The following is a 25,628-nucleotide window of genomic DNA, read 5'->3' on the forward strand; positions in this document are numbered from 1 at the left end:
ACACCAACTAGAACCTCATTTCCCCAATGTCCGACAGGCCCGTACCTCTCCGTTGTTAAAACGAACTTTGGTTGGCTGCAAAAAACGGCATGGTACCCCTCAAACTCGCAAAGAAGCATTAACTCTCGACGATCTGCAATTACTGAAGCAACATTACACGACCTCCAATGACCACGACGACTCACTTTTTCTTTCTATGGTCATGACGGGTTTTTTCGCCCTATTACGTCTTGGCGAGATGACTCTACCCGACGAAAAACGTCTTCGTGACTGGCGCAAAATCACCATGCGCAGCTCCGTACGCTTATCCACTTCCCAGTTTGAATTTTGGTTGCCATACCACAAGGCCGATCGGTTTTTTCAAGGAAACCACGTCATTGTCAAAGCTACTCAATTCCAACATAACCCTGTGTCGCACTTCACCAACTACTTACGTTCGCGAGATCAACTTTTCGGTAACTCCAGCGGCCCTTTATGGCTCACGTCGACAGGTGCCATTCCCACACGGCATTTCTTTATGACTAGGCTTCGACGTTTCTTTTCCAACTCCATCGCTGGCCAAAGTATGCGAGCAGGAGGTGCCACATCCCTAGCAGAACACGGTGTGCCTCCAACAATCATACAACAGATGGGCCGATGGTCTTCCCAGGCGTTTCTAATCTATATTCGAAGACATCCCGCAATCATACAGGGTTTGCTCTACGCCAAATCCCGCGCACCAAATGTTACTACTCATACTTAACCACTTTCCCGCTCCTCTATTGAAGTTTCTTTTTTGAAACTTCGCATCATTCTAATCCAAAATCATAAAAAAAAAAAAAAAAAAAATTCAATGGTTAGCCTTGACCTCGACAAAGTGGCCACGCATTCGTGCAATGTCACCCCATATGTAGCGTTTTCTCATTTCCTTGCTCACGAGCAGCCCCGCCTATGCGCGATGCTGCTCCCCCACGTGTACTTAATCACTATAATATCTAATTTGTATTTTCGAGCACTCTGTACGCCCGAGCGCGAACAGAGTGCCTCCGTCGCTATTCCAAACCCGTGTGTTTCTCGCGAATCATTGGTTGAGTTTAATAGGAAGATTACAAAAATCCAATGAGAAGCTCTGGAGAAAACCGCGAGGAAATGTGAATAGCGCCTTATACATTGCCACCGTCAGCCTGAGAGCACAAACGGTGTTGATCAAACCTCTGCTCGGCCCCAAGCGGCATGAGCTCACACATGAGGTTTCACATTCCAGTAAATGTCTAAACGGTGGGGGCAAAAACATTGCTCTTCCAACCGCTCTATCACATTCCGAGCGAATCACCAAAACATTGTTTTCAAAACCCACCCTTCTCCTCCCATGGCACGTTCTTATAACACCCCTTCTACCACGTCCAACCACGAAAATTCTGATGCAACTTTAATGGAATTTTTCACCAACAATGCCGCAGCCATCAATGCCATTTTACACCAACACTCGTCCACAGAAACTTTCAACTCTTCCACTGACGACCTTGCTTGGAATAATGCTGTCGCTGCTTTACACAACATTACACACTCCCGTCCTGCTACCCCCGTCCTACTGCGACGGATGTACGCAACCTCCAATGCTTTTTCACCCCAACCCAGCGAGTCCTCCACTGTCGTTTCACCCGCTGTTTCACAACCCGCATCACCTCCTCCCCTCACTGTCATTTCACCCGCTGTTTCACAACCCGCATCACCTCCTCCCCTCAGCAACACCCTCTCACTTGCCCACAATGACAACAACTACTCTGATTATACACAATACGACGACTACTCATCTTACAATAACCAACAATCTCAACCGAACGATTTCCGTCCCCGTTCTACTCTGATCCCACGCGTGTTGCCTCCCATCAATTGGCCGTCCGACTTGTATCCACCCATCCAACCTACTGCAGAATTGCAAGCCCAAACTCCGTTCCCAAACATGGAATCGTCACCCGTTTTACAAGACTTCCAGATCGAAGTTTGCCATCGGCTCATCGACGATTCTGTTCACTTCGCCACCTTGCCGTTTGAACTCGTGATGGGCTTGATTGCGCAACTGCAGTGGTTGCTTAAATGCGCACGCAGTAGCGCTGAACAACGCGATTTGCAACGCCTTTTCTTCTTAGCGCATGCTATTTTGCGCAACCGTGACTGATATGTACAGCCTTGACTGATATGTAGAGCCTTGACCTCGACAAAGTGGCCACGCATTCGTGCAATGTCACCCCATATGTAGCGTTTTCTCATTTCCTTGCTCACGAGCAGCCCCGCCTATGCGCGATGCTGCTCCCCCACGTGTACTTAATCACTATAATATCTAATTTGTATTTTCGAGCACTCTGTACGCCCGAGCGCGAACAGAGTGCCTCCGTCGCTATTCCAAACTGTTTCTCGCGAATCATTGGACAAGTTTCATGACCCTTGGGCGCCTATCAAATCGTCACGGCGTCCACACGCACCTACCATAACTCTTCCATGACAGTCGAAGAAAGAACTAACATCATGTCCTTGAATGTCCTTAAATGTCTTGGAGAGTCGAATGCACCACAGCAAATGCTCAGTGTTCAGTGCAACGCACATCATGCAAGCGCTTATTATAATGCTCAGCAGGTGCGAGGCCGGTGAGGCTATAGCACCTGACAACGCCCATCAATCACCCCTGTCTCATCTCAGGTCTCCGGTCACGGGCACGCTTACATACACCGGCACCTCCGCTTCCCCTGTACCTTTCCTCTCCTCGAGGCTCGAGGGCTGGAGAGTCGAGTCACCATCTCCATCTCTAACCTATCTTCGACGGCTGGTCCAGAGAAGTTATCCGTTTCGATTTTTCTTGGAAGCGTTGACCGTTTCCCGGATATTCGAATTGCGAAAAAACATTAACGCCCGGCGCGTTTTTCTTTTTTTTGCTTGTGACCTACACCTACCCTGACGCCAGGTGCGCTGGTTTGTGATTCCTAACGATGAGAGTGGGAATGGGATGTGTTATGTGAGTGCTGTACTTTCGTTTGCCAGCATTTCGTCCGCGATCGCCATCATCGACAGCTTTTACTACTTCCACTACCATTTGCCCCCTAGTACCGTTACCTTCTCTCTAACCTTCTCAATGCTCTCAGGAGACCACTATACAATTCCTCAAAATCAAACTTAAAGTCACAATCTCAATCTACGCCCAAATCCAAATGTACAACCCATATACTGACGAAACTAACGACCTCCTTCCTCTTCGCACTAATACTCCTCTTCCTCTTCCTCCCACTCACATCCGCGCTCATCTTAACCGTCCAACCACTCACGCTCACCGGCACACCCACACTCGTCGGCTGGACGCTCGAGCCCTCAGATGCCGACACGCAGACCTTGGCCGACGCAGCGGGGGTGTTCGACTTGCGGTTCGTGCAGAATGATGCGGATGTTGGGCTTGCACTTCCTGGCGTGCAGACGCAGACGCAGGATGGTCAGCAGGATGGGGGGCAGAGTGGGACTGTGATGGTTACGTTCCCGCAACCTGGGTGAGTTTGCGTTTGTGCTGCTTCTTGTATTGGAGTTGGGAGTCTTTGGCCTCGTCGCTGCATCGCTGACTTTGCAAAATTTTGTTTTATTTTTGTGGAGTAGGAACTATACCCTCAAAGCCGTCAGTGGGTAAGCCGCGGTCCTTTGCCATACTCTACAGCGCTACTGTATCCCGTATACTTACCTTTTCCATTTCTCCTCGCGGAGCCCCAGCAACACGCTCATCGGCACGAGCAACCTCGTCGAAGCTGTGAACGCTACGACCGTCTTGCCTACGGTTACAGTCACCTTGTGAGTTACATCCTACATCCTACATCCTATCTACTCTCTTTTGTATATGGTTGGTCAAACCCTGATCAATGATTGTTGGTAGTACGACGACGACGCTTGGCAGTGCGACTGCGAACTCTGATACAAGTGCGAGTTCGAGGTGTGTACTAATTTATTACACTGATACTGACAATACCATTAACCTTACCTATCTGCGTTTCCCTTCCATTTCCATCCATCCTCGAATTCAACATTCGAATCGATATCGCCTACAACGCACATATCTTACACCACCGTCCAGAACCCCGCCCCCCAACCACAACCGCAGCTCACCTAACATCCCCGCCATTGTCGGCGGCACGATTGGCGGCCTTCTTCTCCTTGCACTCTGTGGTGTGCTTTATGTATTTATGTCCCGGCGCAGGAGGAGGATGGCGACGGAGGCGCGAAGGAGGACATTTCATCGGGATATGATGGTGCAGCGCCGCGCGGGTGGTGGTGGTGGTGCGGGTACGGGGTTGGTGTCGCAAGGACCGGGTGTTGGGGGTGGGGGTGCCGCTCCAACTGCGAATGGGAATGTAAATGTCAATGAGGAAGGGAGCCGTGTAGGAGACGAACCTAGGCACGATATACCAGCACCCGCGCCTCCCGCTCTATTACCTCCAGCAGACCCGCCCGTACCCACAACCCGCGCATCGGACCTACCCTGTGTCCTCCCCGCACTTTCATTCTGGTCATGGACAGGAACAGGCTCCAGCTCGATCTCTATCGCAGGAGGGAACGATTCCAGCGACGTCGAGTCGCAATCCCAATCCATCTCCCGCGGTCTTTCTAGCGCCAACGATATGGAGCGCGGGTTTGCTGGTGCAGGGTTTCCCGGGAACCTTGGAATCGCATCAGGGCTCGGCCTTGCACCAGGAGGGGGCACCACAACGGATCGCGGGATACCGTCTATCAATGGGAGAGCACCGCCGCTGGGTACAGGACACATCGTACCCTCGCCCAAGGGCCCTCGTGGACCAGCGAAGCATGGGGGTGCAGCGGACGGCGATGTGTACACCCCTGCTCAGCCGACGCCGTTTGTTTCGCAGCTTCCGTTCCAGAGCGTGTCGTCGCCACAATTGCCCAATTCAGCTGCAGCTGTAGCGACACCACCAACATCAGCTACAGTCGCTCTCGCACGTGCGCAGACGACTACAGGCGCGTCAGGCACTAGCGCGACGCCCAAGAGAGGCCGCGGCAACTCGATCACGCGCGCCGTCACCTCGCGCCCGGCCCGCCTCCCCACCGCCCTATCCTCTCTCACCATCCCACCTCCATCCCCCATCTCATCCATACCCCCCTCTCCCAGCATCCCCATAACCCCGACCGTCCCACCCAACGCGCCCCCGCGCACCCAGCGCCAAGCCGAGATCGCCGCGCGCATCGACATGCTCTCCGCGCAGATGGTCGAGGTCGTGCGTGCGCAGCGCGACGCGCGCGCGGGGCGGTTCGATGCGGCGCGCGAGGGGAACAGATGGAGTATGCGCGAAGATGGGAGTGTCGTGCTCTCTCCTGTGTCGCCGCAGTCTGGGTTTGGTCCTGTGGTGTCTCCGACGGGGACGGGAGTGAGGGCGAGTGTCGGCGGCGCAACGATGAACACGACAACGACGACGATGACAAATTCGGAGACGGCGACGACGACGAGCGGATCGGTGAGCACTGTTACGATGGCCAGGTACGATGCTGTTCTGGCGGAGATGCAGAGGGAGATGGTGTGGCTGCGCGACACGGAGCATTCAGCGTGGGCGATGGGCCTTACGGAGGTGCGCCCGCCTGGCTGGGCGCGATATATGACGCCGTGAGCATAGAAACGAAGGTTGTAGCTGGAGGTTTGGAGGGGTTGATTTTGTACTTGTTCGACTTTGTACTGTACTGTATACTGAAGTACTGACGATTTGATTATGAGGATGGATTGTGTTTGTTGGTGCGTTTTATGAAGATGGTGTTGGAGGATAAAATTTTTAATTTATCTCATCTCTCGTATGCAAATTGTGTTGGGTGTATTAATGAAAGGCCAAGTAAATGCGAGAAGATATAGAAATCTATAGAACACCCATGAGATCCACTCTTGATAAGTTGATATTAAGTCTCCAAAGTGTGGGTAGCTTCAAAAGATTTGTGCTGGTTTAGATGATGTCCCGATGTTGGATGACCTCTTAAACATGAATTTTGAGCGCTTAACATAAGATAGAACCCCAACTGCCAAACGTCAAATTCTTGTCTTTTCTCACACAAAGTGCAGTAGCTACTTAAATACAAATGATCTTTATACAATCGTCCCCTGAAATTTGAATGAACGTGCGTAATAGTACACTATATACAACAATGTCCGTAGTATACACAACCTTAAATTGTTCACCTCTCTTTAAATCCAGCAACAATCCTCCTCGAGAACCTTAGCGTTACATCTCAAAGGAAAGCTCAACCTCCAAACCAACCCCATGCTCAAACCTCATACGAATATTCAAACGGCAGCGTCTTCTCCCCATTAGCATTGTTCTTCCCCTTGCCCTTCCCAATTCCCTTCCCAATCCCAATGCCCTTCGTCCTCTCCTTCTCCTCCGCCCCCCAAGGCTCCTCCGGGGCGGTATGGAACGACACCACCACCTCGCCGCCCGTCGTCGTGTTCGTCGCGTGTGTCCGGGTCCCGCTGCGGTTCTGCGACTGGTATTGGAATTGTAGGCCCGAGAGCTTGGATAATACTGGAGATACGGATTTGGTGCCTCCTACAGTCGGGCAGAGTACGGTGTGCGCGATTATGAGGGTTGGTGTCATACCCTACCACCATAACAAAGAAAAAGCGTAAATAAAAACTGGGAAGCAAAATAAAAACAAAAAAACAAAAACACGCACCGCAGCGAAAATGAGCACGAACGATACGTAAGTATTGGCGTTCGCCACGGCCGACCCGAACGCATGCGGGCTCATCACGGACAACAGCGTCGTGATCGCGCTTACGAGGAGCACGAGCGCGTACACCGCGCCGGACTCGATGCACAGCACACCGACGCGTGCGAACCACGCGCCTATCCGCGCTAGCACCTTCCTCGGCGCGCTCATCGGCTTCGACGCCGCTTTCCCTTTCATTTTCTCTGGTGGAGATGCCGGGAAGTTGCTAGAGTCCACCTGCGATAAAGACGACGCAGCAGAGTTGCAGACCAATCTATACCAAATCAAAAACGCCGTGATCGCCGTAGCCCCGAGCGACACGAACGCAGCGGCCGCTTTCGCATTTCCCGCTGTGTTCCCGGCGCTCGTCGCGTCCAGCTCGTCCAGCAGCGCAAACTGCTGCGCGAGGGCGGTCGCCTTGGGGAGAGTCAATTTATTATGGGTGATGGTTGATAAAATGGCGGTGATGTTCGAGGTGATGCGCGCTGTGAGGGCGTGGGAGATGGAGGAGAGGACGGTGCTGGTTATGAAGAGGGCTGGAGGGGAGGTGGTAAGCGGTGTTAGAATTTGGAGCAGCTGATTGGAAGTGTGTTAAACTAACCTGTTTCTGCGACCAGCAGGCCGAGAGGGATGAAGATGATACGCAATGACTGCCCCCATATCATATAACATCTCCATATCTACAAAGCGCATAAATAAAATGAATAACCAACACCCAACACCAAAAAAGTGTCAATCTCACCAAAAATCCATCGGCCAACACAACCGCCATCCAACCCATCACCTGCCCGAGCGCCCATACGCTCTGCGACCCGCCCGTAAGCACCGACAGCACAATGCTCAGCCGTGTGTCACCGTTGGTGACGACGGCCAGATTGAGCGCGTACCACGCGACGATGCACTGTGTGCCGCAGAATATGTAGAGCAGTGTGAGTGCACATGTCACCGCGCGGCGCGCTCTGGAAAAGGGGATTCGCGTCACTTAATATGTGCAATGCGATTAATACCAATTTCCTCGGAACATGGGGCACGGAGGCGGACGTACTGTAGAGGTATAATGTACCAGCATAGACCATCGTGTATAGCCCTACAGACCGCAAAATCTCAGTCCGAGACGGTAGGTTTATTACTCCAGTTGCACAGTACCAATTAGAAAGTTGAACAGCATCGCAGAGTTCAGGCAGGCGCTGATAATGCCTTCTTGGACATCGGTCTGGAAGAAACCCAGTGGAGAAGGTGCCGACTGGGATGGAGACGGTGAGGAAGAGGGAGAGGGAGACGAGGAACTATCTGTGCCAGACATGATAGGGTCGGACTAATCAGAATCCCAGGGGAGGGGGAGGGGGGCAACAGGCAAACCAGGAACGACAAGAAAAAAAGGAAGCCTATCCATATTCCAAACGTCCTCTCTATATGTATAACACATACGAGTATGGATTCAGGCTATCAGCGAAACATATCCGCCTCATCATCATTCATTCATTATCGCCGTCGCGACTTGTAACGATACGCCTCAGAATTGGGAACGCGAGCCTCTCCCACGTCTTTATTTTCGCGTCATTGCCATGGGAGTAGATCACGTTGTTCCGCGCACTGAGCCTTCCCCGTCTCTACACGCCCTATCTCCTCCTGCGACGTCACGGTGCTGCGTATATGTGTTGCGCACGTTGGGTGGATACGCGGAGATGATCACTTTGACTGAACAGTGCTCCTGGATCGTACTGACGGGTCGCTGATTGAATGTGTCTTCCTTCTTCCCGTCATACTCTATCGGATCTGTGATGACGACGACGAACAGACTCCAGTGATCACCATCGTAGTTCATTGTGCACATTTGAATTCAGTCTGAGAGGATAAATATAGGTCTTGATATTGTGCATCAATCATAGCGGATACCAGGAGGATACTAACGAAATTGTATCGAAGCTATGCATGCAGATAGCTTTGAATTAAGGCCTTCTCGGTTACATGACATTGTCAATGGAGTGTGGGGGAAATCTATGGTATTCATACAGTCTATCAGAAGAAAGAATAAGTATGTTACATTGAATCCCCCTTGACCGTCTGATCCAGGACTGATGTATTGACAATCTATCGTCAGACTCCCAAGAAATAAAACGTGATGAGTATTAAACATGACTTTTACTTTGTTTCGAACTTCACAGCTTCATGTAGCTTGATACTCCCTCATAAAAGCTGTGGCCATGTTGTCTGAAATGATACTCCCACTGCTGGCACTACGAGCTATTACGAGTTGCAATATCAAATCAACTCACCATGGAAGTGAGTTGCTCGGCGACTACTTCTCGACGGCCTGCACTTACTTGCTTTTCACCAGGAGCTCCCTGTATTTGACCTACTGGTGGAGATGGAGGATTCGTGGGAAGCTCCCCTATATGCATGTCCAGATTTGGCGTATTTGAGGCCTAAAAGCCGTGATTTCATTGTCCATTTTTGGCGGACTTGAGGGGGATAAAACCAATTTAGGCAAATAGTTCGTAAAATCTGTGGCAAATCAAACTACAAGTGATCCGAGTGATCCGTAGAGGCGAAAAGCTTACCCATTTGTCAGGTTTGTCAGGTTTATTGTCCAATTCGGGAATTTTAAATCCAAAATCCCCCGGATTTCAGGGGAAAATCGAGGACCGTATGTCTGAAAAATTGAGGTCAGAGGCGACATGTCTATAGGAGCGCTTCCCGGGGCCTATACATAGGGACCTTTCAACTATGCAAGGTACCACCGTTTCGGGATAAAAACGAATATAAAATAAGTTAAAAGGTGCAGGTATAGATTCTTACATTAAGCCAGCCTGTATTTCTACCCACATCCAAAGCTATCAGGCGCCTCCAAGGTCCAGTATTGGTCTTTTTGGGAAACGCCGTATTCCAATACAATCCAACGAGTTTAAATTTACTTAAACAAAAAGGAGCGCAGTCCCCGGGCTGGTGTCATATTTTGAGAATTCAAAGGCGACGGCAATACAAGGCGACCGATAGCACACCAAGTCCTCCAACTCCAATGCATCCCTGATCATCGTCGTCGTTGCGTGGGCGGCGGGGGTGCAAGTTCCGATCTCATTGGGGACTCAAACGGGGGCCGAGCCTGCGTTTGAACCCACTCGAGAACGTGTTGCTGTGCTTGCGAAACAGGTTGCGTCGGCGACTGAGACGGATACGGATTTTGTAGCATCTGGTGAAGTGGCGAGTTTATTGGAGGTAGATTGGCCTGTTTCGTTGATGGCCGTGGGCCCTTCGGAGAGGGCACAATGTGGCCCGTCCCGAGCGCTGCTTTAGGATGGGTGAATGCATAGCCCGTGTCTACGCCCGCTGAACCAGCCCCGAATTCTCCCTCCCAGCCAAGCTTCTCAACGTCAGTACCACGCGTAGATTCGCCATCCACCAACACAGCTCTGTTGTCTGTGGTATGGAGGTGGCTTCCGCGGTTCGATCCCTTCTTGGAGCCAAAGATTGAGGATCCAGGTATCCATGTCGATGGTGGTGATCTCGGTACCCGGTGCTGGACCATCAAGTCTCGGTCGAAGGTAAGCCGCTTCATGGTAGTTTGCCGCCGGCGTCGGAAAAAAATGAGAAGGAAGATCAGGAGGCTCAGACCAACAAGTCCACCTATGACACCGCCCACTATGGCAGCTGTTTTGTAATGGCTACCCTTGTCGTCAGGTTGTCTGTAAAAAGGAATTCTCAGCACGAGTCCATATGAGTTCAATGGTATTTGGGGGGTTTAGAAGAGATAATAGCAGAATCCAGATGACGGTCATAGAAACATACGGGACAAGTGTGGACGGTCCATTGGACATATTACTTGTAGTGAAATCGCAAAAAAAGAAGAGGTGGTATATCAAAGATAGTGATTCCTCTCGTATATCAGAGGTTGGTGGGTTCGGCGATGGGCCGATAGATATACCATCGCCACCGCAGTACTCCAACGTAAACCAATTTAGAAAAGATACTTACTCGGTTACGGTGCACTGACTTCTTGCAATAGTTTTGTCCCTTAATAATCGATTTGAGACATGGTCCTCATTTCTCACTATGAAATAGGCTACTCGTACCCTTGAACAGCAGTGAAGGTGTGGGTTCTAACCAACAGCAAGAAAAATGTTGTATCAGTAAAACTAAAAATTTATAATAGGCTATAAAGAGCAATACAGATGTTTGAACGAAGAGCGAACCACTCACCCAGTTTGATTAAATGTTATATTAAAGTGGCCTTTTTGGTCGTGAAGATGTACGACTTTGGCAAGATGTGGTTTCTTAGTTTTTTGGTGCACAAAAGATATGTTGACCAATTGGCTCCCATCTTGGTGTTCATTGTGGTCAACCCCCCATCCAATTTTGATATTTGTGTGAACGGGAACTGTAGAATCAAGCTTGATATGGAAGCAGGAGACACTGGAAAAGAGGTAGAAGTGCAAAGAAATGAGTCTGCAGCACAAAAAGGTCAAGGTCAACGATTTGATTCCAAAACGTTAAAAACGGGTGTACAATGTTTATGATGTAGGATTACTCACAATAGTAACCATTTCATCCTTCCAGCACCAGGCGGAAACTGACAGAAGCGTGTAACCTGCACCACTAAGAACCAAAGAAAGATAAATCAACAACCGCACCAGGCGTCGACGTAGACTTTTGAAGAAGACGAAGAGTGGCGTCAAGCTCTCCGACCCAGCGTTCGTCGATCGAAACAAAGAAGGGAGGAAAGTGGGTGGGATATCCGCAAACCTGCTTAGTTGATATCTGTGTTACACAGTTTCAATCTGGATATTGATGGATGGTTGTCAGCACACTTTGAAAGATCACAGCCTTCAACGTCTGAACATCCAGAGTGGAGATCATCAAAAGATGGCGAACCTGATGCTGACCATTCCTTAGACTCCATTCGAATGATAGTGGCATCGAAAAGAGGAGCGTTGTGCAGAGCACTGATTGAAATGGTATTTTGTATTTTACTGGGAAACTGTATCATTGAGTGGAGGGGCATTGCAAAAGCACTTGTCAGCTAGTTCCGTTGTAAGCAGCAGATTAAAACAAAGTGTGTAAAATGAAACCTGGCACGACGTAACCTTACGTCTCCGGGAGGGCCGATGAATCGGCGGATTTCTTCCTACATTGAGACCGCCGGTATCCTTCGTCCTTCCATGATGCCTGGACTCTTTAAGTGCCTGGACTCTTTAAGTCCAGGTTTAGGGTGGTAGCATTTTTCTATAAAAGGAAATAGGTGGTCTCGTTCGGTCTAGATTGGTCTAGATTGTTCGACGTCGGACTTCGCTATGTTGTCCAGTCTGTTTAACTCGTTGCGCAGTTCTTCAGGTAACCGATTGTATATTTTATTCTCAGGGAACCATCGTAGAACTAGTAATCCAGATATGGATTTTACTCTGGAGAGCATTACATATGCACCTTGACCTCTTGCCGTTAATAAATCAACAATTACCCTATCAAGTGTGCGACCTTGTCCTTTATAGTCTGTGTACGCATACGCTGGTATTAGTGGGACTTGTTTCCGTGTAAAGCTGTCAAACAATTTGATATGCTTTTGGTATTTAACATCTATTGAAGTCGAAGAAGGGAAAATTGGAACAACATCTTTTTCTAGCCCGTCTACTTGTATTCCACAACCTTTGACGTGTACATACACAGCTTTGCAGTATCGACGGTATTTCTCGTCCACTTCATATTTTATGTCTGTGACTATACCCTCAGTGCCATTGACTATTTTATCATCGAATGCAATGTTTTCTGTTATCATTACTTTCATTCCAATGAAAAGAGGTAGTTTTCCAAGGGCGTCGTTTGTTTTTGTTGAAGGTAGTCTCCATAATATCTGTTGGAACTCACCTGTAATCCTTTTTTTGTGTCTCTCATCTCGTGAATAGTATATATGTGGTGATATATTTGCTTTTGTTGAATGGTACTTGATTAGCTTGGCATTCAGGATGTCTCGTACGGCCTTGTTGCCTACAATGATAGGTGCATCTCTGAACAATGCTAGTGTTTTTGGATTAGAAGCCTGTTTCTGGATAAGTCTGTTATATATATAATGGTAATCTGACTGTTCATTGTCACTTTTAATATTGTTAATATTACTTCTGCAGAGGCCCAATCTTAGTCTATCAAGAAAAAGGGCATACTTTATGTCTCTTGCGTGTCTTTCGTTTTTGACTAGTTGTATCACTGTTTTTACTTGTCTCCATAGAAATGCGCCATTTAGTTGTGATGGTCCTGACACGTTCCGAGCTTCTGCAAAAGACGGGTTCTTCACCAATTCATTTGCATATAATGGCTTTTGTAGAGGGGGTTTTAGTTGTGCGCAGTCGCCCATAAATATTACATTAATTCCTCCGAATGGTTTATTGCTGTTAACGACGTCATCTCCTTTCCCTTGCCTAATTCTGATAGAGATTTCACTGAGGAATTTTGCGCTTATCATTGAGGTCTCGTCTATTATTAAAGTTTTTATGTATTTCCAAATTTGAATTAGTTTAAGTTTATTGGGTTTTGCTTGTGACTGATTTGCATGAGATACTATCAGTGAGTGTAGTGTTTGTCCTCCGATCAGCACTGCCGCTATTCCGGTCGGTGCTCCTAATAATAACTCATTCCTGCGATGCAAGCGCTCGAATAACATAATCAGACATTTTATCAAATGGGATTTACCTGTACCGCCAACGCCTGCAATATGAATCAGCAACTGTTCCTTGTTGTCGGTTATGATATGGTTACCGATGATTCGGAACGCCTTTAGCTGTTCTGGGTTATTTAAAAGTCCCATTTCTTCTGCGATGTTGTTCATGGTGTCAGTGTCTGTTATTGAATTGTAATTATGACTTAAATCATACAAATCCTGGAGTATAGCTTGCTTGGCAATAGGTGCATAGTTCCCATTGCGATATCGTTTGGGTGGCGTAGTTATGTCGTCTGTGTCGGGTTCATGTAGCATTGCACGTTTTCTTTTTGATTTCATGATGGCGCGATGGCTTGCTAACAGATCATCCACTTCATGTGATGTTAGAGTTTGTTGGTTTACTGGAACTGATTTTTGATATTCCGTGTCCACAGCAGTTTCCGTTGTATCCAGTGGGAGACACATGTCTAGAAATCTTGAAGTTTCCTCTCCTATGTTATCTATGGAGTCGTGTAAGTTTGTTGTAAAGTCTTCGTTGGGGTTTTCAATGCATTGGAAGGGATCTGGAGAGTATACATCGTTAGGGTTGAGGGTGTCTGTATTACCTTCCGTGTCTGTTAATATTATATCCTGTACTTCATCGGACACTACATCCTCGGATGTTTTTCCACGTCTGCGCTGCCTGTGTGCGTCGCGGGCCTCGCTACATTCTGTCAAAGCTTGCATGTTCTGTATGATGCGCGTGTGTTCTAGTTTCATTGATATCTCGTAGTTATGAAATGCGTCTGTCCATGTTTCTGATGGGGTCTTTAAATCTGATATATCCCTCCACGGTTTGAAGAGGAGTAACATGTCCCTTGCCCAGTCATCTTTTAGTTGATCAGACTTCAATGGATTCGGAATAGAAGGGCCTAGTATAATTGGTATACAACTTTTTCTTCTGATTGTCATATAATGGGTGAAATACTCAGGGTGCTCGTCGTTTAAGAATGATCCTGGACGTACTGCTGTTTCAATGTGTAACATTTCTTTGGTATACCGTTGTTTGATACCCCATGCTACAAAGTCATACAAACACAAATCTATGAATTTGTCGTTCGCTGGTCTTAAACAATAGTCCAGTCGTTGGTTGGACGCCGTTATGTCTCTGTCACCCATATTTAACTCAACTGACTCTTCGTTTTCTTGTTCGTTGGTATTGCTTACGTCGTCTAATGTGCTGTTGTTGGGCGTCTGATTGGATTTAGTGTGATGAGACATGCAAAACCTTCTTATACTGTGCCATTTGAGTATAGCAAATTTGTGAGATGTGTAGTGGTCGCCTCCGCCTACTAGATAGCTCATTACTTGTGGTTGTGATATTTCCTGTCTGCCCATCATACTATTAACAGCTGTTATGATGGCACCCACTGTTTGATTGTCTGATATTTCTGATTGATTTGCGGACATTTTGCTGTACGCTTTACTTACAGCATACGACAACGCGGCCATACCTGCATGAACTGGTAGAGATGCCTTTGTTATATAATCAGTAACATAGTACAAGAACGCTTTTGCTGCATCTCCTGACCCTACGAATTTAATGTCCATGTTGCACTGCAATAAGAATGATACTATATCAGTGTGTTGCGCTAATCTTGGATGGTGTCTGCGGAGTAGTATCTCTTTTGTTATTTCGTCTAATGTAGTCTTTTCCAAGGTCTGCCCATTTATACCCATTCTGCAATTATTGTCTGATTTGGATTGACCTCGTTCAAGGTATTTCCAGCACGTTGCTTGGTGCTCGTGCCATGCGTACTGATGTAAGATTCGCTCCAGGAAGAAGTCGAACTCGAGCCAAAATTGGTTTATATCGGTATAATTTTGTGGGGAAGGTGATTGTATTACACCTGGATGAGGATCACCTGTTTCAGTAGATAGTATTCGTCGGGGGTAATCGTTAGTCTGTTGTTCGGATCCTACTGAGTTTGGAAATTCACATTGAATTATAGATTCGATCCACATGAACACTCTTGTTTGATAATGTATTGATCGGGTCATTTCATCGCGTAGTTTCTGGGGAGATAAGTGCCCGTGCAACCAAATCAGCATGTGGCAATGTAATGTTCCTTTACCTTGTGCCTCGACAGTACCGTAGTACGCTGTACATTTGCCGTATAAACCATTTTCCTCGCGCCCGTATCGTAATATGACGTTAATGAAGTTGTTTATCATTAGGTCAAAAAAACGTGCACATCCTGAAGGGTTCCGTGCTGCAAAGAGTGATCTTCTCCATTTCGTCCAGTCCTCTCCTCGTTCGATACTTTCCAATGAAATATCCTCACCCGCTAACAGACGTACGATAGGGTTGTCCACGTCAGACGGGTTGATAGTGATGAATAGTGTTGGTGTTCCTTTATTATTAATCAATGCCCTGATTTGGTTACGTAGAGTTAGTTTGTAGCCATCGCTCCCGGGTACGTGTTTTGATACCAGTCTGATCGAAGACAGTAGTCTAAAAGCTTCTTTTTCTTTTGTTTCTGTTGGTTTGTAATACGGATTTTTCTCACATTCTTTGGTTAAGTGACTTAACATGTCTAAATCGATATTTAACAGTTCGTTAGCTATTTTCTTGTGTGACGATTGGGATACCGAGAAACGTAGACTCTGGGACACTAGTGCCTTCCGACATATGTTATAGAAAATAAACGCGAATTCTGGGTCTTTCGCAAACGGGCTGTCGTCTACTAAAAGAAGATGTTTGAGTTGTTCCTCCATGCTTATTTTAATCTTTCGTCCGGGATGGTAAAACCCTCCGATACCCCAAGGGTCCAGATGGGGGAATAACCATGTCAAGATCGATGGATTTTGAAAGTCAGGTACCATACTAGATCCTGTACCAGAAGCCAGGAATGGTTTCCCAGTGAGACATCTCTCCAAAGCAGTTGATTTCATAGTCAGGAATGCCTGTGGTGAGTTGTCTCCAGATGTATATCCTACATTTTCCATCAGTAATTCATTGTATAATTCGTCCTTTGAATTTTCATCCACATTTCGACATGTATAATCTGCGACGGCTGAGCTGATGGCGTCGTTATCGGTCATAGCGCCTATATGTACGGCGTGTGGTATACCCTCGTCTTTGTCGTTGTCAAACAAAAGTCTCATATTCTCTTCGCTGTACTCGGTGCTCGCAGAGTATTCTGGATTTTCGGTTAATAGAAAGTGTATTATTGTCTTTACCCTCGATCTTCGGACTAAGGTAGGTTTATATCTGTGAATGGTCTTACGGTTAGGTAGATCTTTACCGATGAATATAGCACACATTGTGTCCCTTATCGTGTCAGACGCAGGTGGTATAACATTGTTCATGCGTATCACGTCTAGCGGTGATACTAGAACGTTTCCTCTTATACCTTTCCTAGCTCGACTCAACGTATTTTCGTTGTCGTCTTTGTCTTCTGTTTGTGTGGTGTGGTTCAATCTGCACGTGATTACACTGGACCGTGCTCGCGAACATAACATCCTGTCGAAGATAGTTGAATGTTCTATCGCCGTCTTCACGGTTTCTGGTAAACTTTCAATTCCATAATACATCCAGTTACACAAAGCAAATTTAGGCATAGTGAAGGCCGCTAGTGCTTTGTCACATTTTGGACAGAGACATAGCTTGCCAATACGATCACGGTATTCCATGCCTTTATAATGCAGTATGGCCTTTCTGTAAATCTTGATATCATAAGTCTTAGGTAAAATTGAATCTGGCAAGTGTGGATTTTGTAGTAGATTCAGCTTGGTATTGTCTGGGTTTACCCATATACAATCGCGCTTGAAAAACCTCAAAGCGCATGCCGCGCATACTACATTGGACAGTCTGTCCGTAGACATTTCTTGTTTCCATTCCCGTATAATTTTTAATTTTTCATCTTTCCCGATAGGTTTAAGATGATCTTCGTCGATGGGGACCGCTTTAACTCGATTGGGTTGCTGTGATTCTGTAATCGTATCCGCGCAGTCTATACCAGGATTGTCTTGTGGTGGGTTGTTCAAATTTTCTTTGGCAACAGTTCGTCTTTCAAAATCGAAATTGCCACACCGTTCTTCGAAAATACTGAATATATGTTGACGTGGTCTTGCCATGCATTTGAAAACATATATCAAGTTACTGCATTTGCTACTGCATTGGTGTTCAAATATCTTAGCGAATAGTTTGGGTTTAGTTAAACGGGAAAATTGTATGCCATGGGAATCGGCTATGGCTTTCATGTCATTCATAGTAAAATATCTGAACCAGAACATCAGTACAGAGATACTGACAGTGAATACGAGATTTGTAGTGTCATTTATGTGTTTTATAGCGTCATCATGATAAAGCCATATTGTGGTGAACTTGTAATATTCGTTGAAACGTAACACTTTAAGCTTTTCTACATATGGACGGCTATATTCGGGTTTGTACCTGTAGATATCGATATCTGAAATTTCGTCCAACGCGTGAAATCGGAATTAATCCGTGTCAATTTAAATTCATTTAATATCAAGTTTCAAGTTTAACCAGATTTGAATTGGATACAAGGTGACGAATCGAATTTTTCATCAGCGATAATTCCCATAGGTAAAACGATTACTTACCGCGTTGCAGAGTCGACGCTTTCAACGACGATACCGTGTTTTGTGTGTTAATATAAGTGGTCTGCGTTGTGTAATTTGACAGATAGTTCTACTATAAGTTTTTGTAAGCGCTCACCATTCTTCAATATATCTGGAAATGGGTCTGTCGGGGCGTTGGTGTTGATTTTATCTGTTCTGGTCTTTTGTCTTATTTAAATAGGGTGTACTCGTTTATATAGAGTTTTGTCTGTGTATGGTATCTGGTACTGTTACTGAAATTCGTTCAATGATTCTTTAATTGGGTCCAGTCACGAACTGTTCATGTAACACCAAGTAGGCGACACTTTGTCCGCCGTGTGTTGTTATTTTGTTTGGTTGTCAGATCATATGAGTAATAGCAACTATCACGCTAACTAGTCAGCACTTTTACCCATCGTGGGAGGAAGTGTACGTGTTTATGTTTACGTGATGACGTATGCAAGTATTACTGTCACTTAGCTTGTGTTTAATTGGGTCCAGTCACGAACTGCTCACGTAACACCAAGTAAGCAACACTTTGTCCGCCGTGTGTTGTTATTTTGTTTGGTTGTCAGATCATATGAGTAATAGCAACTATCACGCTAACTAGCCAGCACTTTTACCCATCGTGGGAGGAAGTGTACGTGCTTATGTTTACGTGATGATGTATGCAAGTCTTAGCTCGTGTTGTAAGTGACGGTGTATTGCATTCTGAGTCTCTTTATGTGTAAACCGCGACGTAGATTTAAGGTCAGGTCGTCAGACAGAGTCAGTGTGCGCAAGTTCACAGCTCCATTGTTATGGCGAATCTTGGTGAGCGCCTCAAATGTCGCGGTTTGTTGTGTTTGTAATGTTATGATAGAGATTCATAGGTTCTCTCCCGCTCGAATTCTTATTCTTGATGCGCAGGAGCGACTACTCGCTAAGGATTCGCGGCGTTTTGTTCTCTTTCCCATTCGGTACATTAAGGTGTTGTTGTTAATGTAACATTTTTTCCTTCGGGACTAACTTTGTTTGAATTGCCTTGGAACTGCCCTGTTCAGATTTGGAAAGCATACTTGCATGCTGTGACGACGTTATGGGAAGCACGTTGTGCTGGTTTATCACGTGACTCTAAGGATTGGACTGAGTGTCTGTCATTCCAACAACGATGCGGTGGCATCTTCTTTTTCAAACTTTCTATTGCTTCTCATGGGATACATAAGCGACTATTGGATATAATCTCCAAAGAAATTACAGTCCCAGAAGCACATTGCTATTTCAGTTTCCAGTCGGTCAAGTGGGTGTGAATTTTTTATACATGGATTTATCTCAGGATTCGATTAACAACGTTCTAACAGTGAAAACGTCCACCAGGAGGCGATGGCCAAGATTACGCACGGTCTCACAGGAATTCGAATGGACGATTGCGTCGATGAATGGGAACTCTTGCGTCCAAAGGAAAAATTTATGAATATTTGGACGAGATCTTCCGTGTATCCTTTCTCTGAGAGGTTGCTCGTTTTTATATTCATTCAAGGAATATTTGGTATTTCTCTGTCCCGGCTTCTACAATGGTTTTCTGGCAAAGATTACCTCCCAACTATGGTATCTACTTACACCCGGATCTTCAATGACAGGGAATGTCATGTAGACTTTGTCTCGCTGCTTTTTTATCATTTGAAAAGGCGTCCGTTAACCAGTTTTGTCAACGAATTCGTCGGGACCATTGTTAAAATCGAAAAAAAATTCGGCAGTGGTATGATAATGGTTTGTTTTTTAATGGTCCGTGTCTGATTAGCATGCTGAATATTATAGATTTGCTGGACCTTTCCGAGATAGACATTCCATTAGACGACCTGAATCGGTACGTGGAATGCAAAGCAGACGCCCTTCTGGTGTCTCTTGGGTACAAGCAATTGTACGGTACATGTAACAAAGTATGACATTGTTCGTCTGAATTTGGGATTCAGTTGACGAGTTTTTAGGGGATCGATGATCTTATCCCTATCGTCCCTGGGGAACTGAAAGCTGGTTTTTTTCTCGAGGAGATGGCGCTGGCGTATATCCCCCCAACTATGGAAGACGCTATTTTAGACGGACAGTTCGGTAATCATCTCCTTGACCTTTCTTGAACATGTTATATGGTTTATTCATACTTTTTGTTGATGTAATATCTATGTACCCGCTACTGAAGGGTAAATCCTAGACACCGTGGAATAATACAACTTCCTGTTGAAATTAAACCCTTGTCATAGAGTTCTGGATGGGAAGGTGAATACTGTTTCATTCCAATTATCCGTCTGTGGTGATTTTGCGCTCTTTAGACTGTATGCCCAGTATCAATCTCGGAAAACTCCAAGCGCGTGGCAATCTATCAGTTCATATTACTGTGACTATCCACCCAACCAATGTCCACTTATTATGCTGTGACTAATGTACTCCCACCCCGCGCCCGCGCAGGCGCAGGCGGCACAGCCCAAAGCACCTGAAAACGAGCTCTTCTCGTTCGACTTCCACGCACCGTCTCTGGTGCAGAACACGGCTGTGATGGAGCAGCCGAAGAAAGACGTGAAGCAGAATATTTTGTCGTTTACATTAATCAGCGTTTGTACGCTGCCTCTGTTTTCTTGTGATTATGATAGACATTAAAATTTCATGTAGACTGTAGGTTGTACAGACTTTCTCATGCTTGGATTAGGGTATGTACCTCAATGGGTATCTTGGTATCGCTGTGCTTTTCTATACCGCTTCACTGGCGGACTCGTGTTACTCTAGGAGAAGATGGTATGTATGAAGATGTTCTACGCTTTTGGATGGACAAAGACAAAGAAGGCAACACACCCGACGCGTTGCAGGAGGTTATCGAGCATCTCATGTACCAAGGAAAGGCCTGTCCTCATCTATACTCGCTTGTTCTGAGGTTCTTGACCTCGACGCCGGAGCTGCTTAACCGACATCAAACTGGTTTGAAGGACATCCTGGAGCATATCGACGACGTGCAATTGATTCTCCTTGGGAGTCTTACAAGTTTTGAGTCGAAATGGAGTGGCGAGTGTCGGTTTAATGAAGCAATGGTTGATCAAGACGATCAAGGAAAGTAGGAGTGAAATTCAGAATGTAAGTTTCCCTTTCTATTTAATCTGTTCGTTGTTTTTCCTTTCGTAGGATCAAGCTCTCACGAAATCGTATCGTCTGGAGATCGTTGACAGGATAAAGCAATTTGCTGAATTGACAAACACAGAAGAGTCTCGGGTGTTCTATGACAAGGTGCTCCAGTTACATCGACCAGCTCGATCTTCCCAGCGTGCACTTCATGTGTAACCGTTCTTATCATCCATGGTATGTATTGTGTGTATATCTTCTTCTGCGTGTCTTCTGTACGTGTATTCCTCTAATCGCCATTCGCTTGCTCGTAGGTACATCGCGGACGGGCACTGGAAAATGTCAGTGCAATGTCAGTGCGGTCAGTGCATGTCAGTGCATACCACAGCAATGTCAGTGTAAACTGCAGTGATGTCAGTGCAGTGTCAGTGCATGTTTCAAATCATCTATAAATTGGTCAGGGTGTGTCAGTGCGTCCTGGGTTATGTTAGTGCGTTGGTTAGTTCATCGTGTGGTGGCAAAGTTTTTACTTGTTAGATTGAAAGTCGTGGGCCGTGAGAAAGTTAACTTAGGGAGGATTAAAACATACAGTCTCGGAATTTATGGGCCAGACATGGCTAAATAACAAGATATAGAAGTAGACATATATTTTCTACATTTTCAAGTAATGATCCGGTGTACTAAATCAAGCATAGATGTTGGAAAATGAATGAATTATGCTGGAATCATTAGATAGACGCCTCAGAGTATCCCTGTGTATAAATGATCCAATATGCTTGTTTGACAATGATTTGGGATCATACTTGGCTGCAGGCGCAACAATGCTTTGAAATATTGGCCTTAGCTTGGGTGCGGTTTTTTAGTAGGGAGGACGTCCCTATGACACAGCTAAAAGGGAAAGGGAACTAGAAAGTCCCATCGGTGCATCCTAGTTGAGCAGGTCTTTGGGACAGTTGATGGACCAGAGGTAATTCATACCAGTCTACCTACCTACCATTGTGTTCTTCGTTTGAAATAAAAGATAACATGATTATAAGGTAAAAATAATGTCAGTGCATCGTCAGTGCACCATTACTGAAAGTCAGTTTATGTCAGTGCATGTGAGTGCACCGTCAGTGCATGTGAGTGCATCGTCAGTGCATGTAAGTGCACCGTCAGTGCATGTCAGTGCACAGTCAGTGCAAATGCTTGGCGGTCAGTGCATGTGTCAGTGCATCAACTCTTGGCAGTCAGTGTTAAAATAATTCTAGGAGGATACTAGATTTCCAGACACTTAAAATCCGGTCAAAATCCATCTAAGTAATCCTGCAATAAACATAGTTTTATTGTATAGAAGTACAGACTTCAATTTTTTCACAAATCCTAAGTGATGTCAGTGCATGTCAGTGCATAGACATTATATTGTCAGTGAATGTCAGTGCCGACGTGCACTTACATGCACTGACATGCACTGACATTTCTTGTTGCCCATCGCGGACAACGAAGTCGGTAATAACATGGAGATTTGTTTGAAGGGCGGTGGTGTTATACCAACGTCTGTCTGTCCGGAATGCGGTGAAGCTAATAGAGGAGTGTTTCACATGTTGCTTGACACAAATACTGTAGATTCACGTTTCGAAGGAATCCTCAGGGACATGGGCGTCACTGATCGAGTTTTCTACTGACACAGACAGTGTATCTCATGACAAACGTGGTCTTATATTTCTGAACCTGGTGAAATGATAGTTTAAATAAATAAATGTCATATGCAATGAAGCTCATGTACTTTGTACTGAATCGCGAACGATCGCAAAGCAACCTCCATCAACTTAAATAATTCCCGTGATTGAAAGGAAGTGGGTTTTGTGGTTTTTTTTTTAATCGCCAAATTTTGGCGCGTTGGGTCGTGTCTCTGCAACCATTTACATAAACTCATACGTTTCACGGTCAAATTCGGTCCGCTGATCCTCTTTTTCCTTGTGCAGTTTCCGTGTGGCAATGTTTTGTTTCACGAACTCTTTCGTTGTTGACCCATGTATCGTTGCTTATGGTCTGCTTTTATATTGAGATAGCCTCCAGGCCTGTGTCTGTCCCGTTTGACTCTGTAAATACCCATTCTTTACTGTTTCGCTTTCCTTTAAATTTCTACGCTTGTTCTTCGTTGTATCGCTGCTATTGACCATTTTTAACAGTGACATCACTCCTAACCTATCTCTTACGTCTGCTGTGCGATTTGTCGTATTGTCGGAGGAGTTAGATGTCGACTCAGTCATTGGCGATAGTTAGTTGCCTGTTTGTGAAGTGTATAAGGTGCGTGTCTGTTTTTTTTTTTTTTTTTTTAGTTGTATTCTAATCCTCAATACCTGATTATGTTTTTTTTTTTTTTTTTTTTTTTTTTTTTTTTTTTTTTTTTTTTTTTTTGCCTACAAATTGCTTAATTACATGCCTTACAAAATCCAATTTCATACCTACGAATTGCTTAATCCCATGCCTTACAACAATATTCAATAACATGCATTTTACCTCTCTGAAAAGTATGATTTGTATACTCTGCCAAACAGTCGTTGGCATTGCCGGTGTCGAACGGTGTCACCGTGAATTATAAAATAGGGGCATGTTTACTACTGACGCTAATTCCAAACAAACGGACCGCGTCGGATTTGACTGCGGGCCCCAAGCATGATTTTTTTTCCACCATTTTTTCGAGGTCGATTGTCGTTCAGTCTCAGCGACATCGATCTCAGTACCACTAATCATCGTTTACGATATTGCACGCCATAGTCACTCCAAAAGCTTCATCATCAACCCTTAGAATCCTCAGAAGGGACTTTACTCGAACCGGCAAAAGATGATCGTCACTGTACAGGAAGGCTAGCACTTGTCTACCTAGACCTACCACCTTGCAACATATCATATCATATACACGTACACCGAGGCAACATCTTCGCAGGCCATATACTACAACAGCGACCGGGCAGTACCGTCATCTTCCGACACTTCCCCACCCAACACGAATATGAACCAGAACCGGAATCAGAAATAAATCCCATAACATTCGCTGACCCTCGTCGGCCCGACCTGTTCTACTATTACACTCCCGTTCCAATGCCATTCTCACCCGTGCTCCCGGCCTTCGCACTGTCATATTTTGATACTCTTCCCTGCTAGTGCTGTTGGCGGGGAGGGCTCCGAAGCATTGATTGGGTGGCTTCCTGTACAGACGACTGTCGAAGGAGGAGTGAAGGGAGGGGCAATACATGGAGAAGGGCAGGGTTCAGCGTTGGATGATTTCATAGGGAACGGTAAGTCTTGTATTCAATTTCCTCTCTGCTTGAGCGCGTAGAAAGTGCGGCGGGTGCGGTTTATGCTGCCCTGCACCCCACCCTTTCTGTTTATCTGAAAACAAGAAAATTCTTAACTGATACTCTGATATCGATACGATGAAGCAACAGACAAATTTCTCTCGTTCCTGCACATCACCATCCAAACTGTACTTGAACAGGGACAAGACGATATTCGGAGAGATGCCGCTATTGCCCATGGGAATGGCTGGATGCATATTGGCGGTAGGTCTCTTTGCTTCCATTCCTTAAACCTATTTCAGTTCTTCGAACCGAGACCCCACTTAAATACGGGTCAAAACTCATGTTTATTTCGCCTATGTATGTGCGGTGAATAGATCAGCGGAATATTCAAGTACTGGGACGCGTCGGTGATCCAGACGAAATCTTAGTGTCTGTGCTCGTGCAGGATGGAAAGGTGAATGATTCAATGATAATCTCTCTTCACGTCGCTCCCTTTAAAGCCACTTCCAATCATCCCCATATCCATGACCGTATGCTGACCCAACAATTTTTCCCTCTCCAAACACCCAGATTGTACCAGGCACATACGATGCCATGCCTTCATATCTGATATGCACCGTCGATGGTGTGTTGCAGTTCATTCTCGTGCTCGTTGGATGTCTTAGGGAAGTCTTGGTCCAGTCTTGGGCCGCTACTGCTGATGTAGACCAGGCGTATTCAGTGGGATGAGCACCTTAAACCTGGAGCCAAAAGCTGACGTGATTCGAAAATGTTGGTAACCGGACTTGAATGGCAAAGCGACGAGCGTGCCGCTGCAAATGGAAATGTCCACTTCACCTTCAACCGTCACCATCACCACCACCCCTCTTCAAGGTTCCAACAAGACACCACCAGTCCCCTTCAAGGCTCTAAAAACATTTACATGGACTCGAATCGTACGGTAGTATTGTTTCGACGGACAATATAAACGAGCTCTGCGCGGGTTAGTCTATATGGATGTGGGCTACACAACAGACACCAGCGGTACGTACCTGGATGTACTACAACCAACCATCGCTAACACATCCTTCAAAACTTCAACGATACACCCGCGTGGACTCGACCCGCGACCGTATACTGGACGATAAACGGGTCAGTGTGTATAAATGGACACTGCAGACATATCTGGTATGCACCTGCATTACATACCAAACCACTCTCCCTAATACACTCAGAACACCGCCAATCGTCTGTTCAGCGCCGTCCGGTCATGACTGACGGAGGTGTACCTGTATTATGTTAGTGATACTGGACTC

At 46.0% G+C, this 25,628-nt stretch overlaps 7 protein-coding genes across 7 annotated transcripts; 4 read left to right on the forward strand and 3 right to left on the reverse strand.

Moving 5' to 3' along the window:
* Positions 1-1,348: 1,348 nt before the first annotated feature.
* JR316_0013452 (uncharacterized protein) lies at positions 1,349-2,158 on the forward strand (the record flags this gene model as incomplete). Its single annotated transcript, XM_047899061.1, has 1 exon — positions 1,349-2,158. One exon carries the CDS (start codon positions 1,349-1,351, stop codon positions 2,156-2,158), a length of 810 nt encoding a protein of 269 aa, XP_047741914.1.
* Positions 2,159-3,872: 1,714 nt separating this feature from the next.
* Positions 3,873-5,627, forward strand: JR316_0013453 (uncharacterized protein; the record flags this gene model as incomplete). The annotated part of the gene is made up of 1 exon (XM_047899062.1): positions 3,873-5,627. One exon carries the CDS (start codon positions 3,873-3,875, stop codon positions 5,625-5,627), a length of 1,755 nt encoding a protein of 584 aa, XP_047741915.1.
* A 643-nt stretch (positions 5,628-6,270) lies between these two features.
* On the reverse strand, positions 6,271-8,017 carry JR316_0013454 (uncharacterized protein; the record flags this gene model as incomplete). The annotated part of the gene is made up of 6 exons (XM_047899063.1): positions 6,271-6,603; positions 6,679-7,250; positions 7,316-7,394; positions 7,457-7,695; positions 7,760-7,801; positions 7,861-8,017. 6 exons carry the CDS (start codon positions 8,015-8,017, stop codon positions 6,271-6,273), a joined length of 1,422 nt encoding a protein of 473 aa, XP_047741916.1.
* A 1,728-nt stretch (positions 8,018-9,745) lies between these two features.
* JR316_0013455 (uncharacterized protein) lies at positions 9,746-10,529 on the reverse strand (the record flags this gene model as incomplete). Its single annotated transcript, XM_047899064.1, has 2 exons — positions 9,746-10,397; positions 10,501-10,529. The coding sequence occupies 2 exons, from the start codon at positions 10,527-10,529 to the stop codon at positions 9,746-9,748; spliced, it is 681 nt and encodes a 226-aa protein (XP_047741917.1).
* Positions 10,530-13,328: 2,799 nt separating this feature from the next.
* On the reverse strand, positions 13,329-14,947 carry JR316_0013456 (uncharacterized protein; the record flags this gene model as incomplete). The annotated part of the gene is made up of 3 exons (XM_047899065.1): positions 13,329-13,348; positions 13,390-14,590; positions 14,828-14,947. 3 exons carry the CDS (start codon positions 14,945-14,947, stop codon positions 13,329-13,331), a joined length of 1,341 nt encoding a protein of 446 aa, XP_047741918.1.
* Positions 14,948-18,765: 3,818 nt separating this feature from the next.
* JR316_0013457 (Ribonucleoside-diphosphate reductase small chain) lies at positions 18,766-20,079 on the forward strand (the record flags this gene model as incomplete). The annotated part of the gene is made up of 6 exons (XM_047899066.1): positions 18,766-18,778; positions 18,828-18,934; positions 19,009-19,244; positions 19,306-19,703; positions 19,763-19,884; positions 19,933-20,079. The coding sequence occupies 6 exons, from the start codon at positions 18,766-18,768 to the stop codon at positions 20,077-20,079; spliced, it is 1,023 nt and encodes a 340-aa protein (XP_047741919.1).
* Positions 20,080-20,380: 301 nt separating this feature from the next.
* On the forward strand, positions 20,381-21,048 carry JR316_0013458 (uncharacterized protein; the record flags this gene model as incomplete). Its single annotated transcript, XM_047899067.1, has 2 exons — positions 20,381-20,555; positions 20,609-21,048. 2 exons carry the CDS (start codon positions 20,381-20,383, stop codon positions 21,046-21,048), a joined length of 615 nt encoding a protein of 204 aa, XP_047741920.1.
* Between the last annotated feature and the right edge of the window lie 4,580 nt (positions 21,049-25,628).

Source organism: Psilocybe cubensis, assembly GCF_017499595.1.
Source record: "Psilocybe cubensis strain MGC-MH-2018 chromosome Unknown contig1, whole genome shotgun sequence".
Lineage (NCBI taxonomy): Eukaryota > Fungi > Basidiomycota > Agaricomycetes > Agaricales > Agrocybaceae > Psilocybe > Psilocybe cubensis.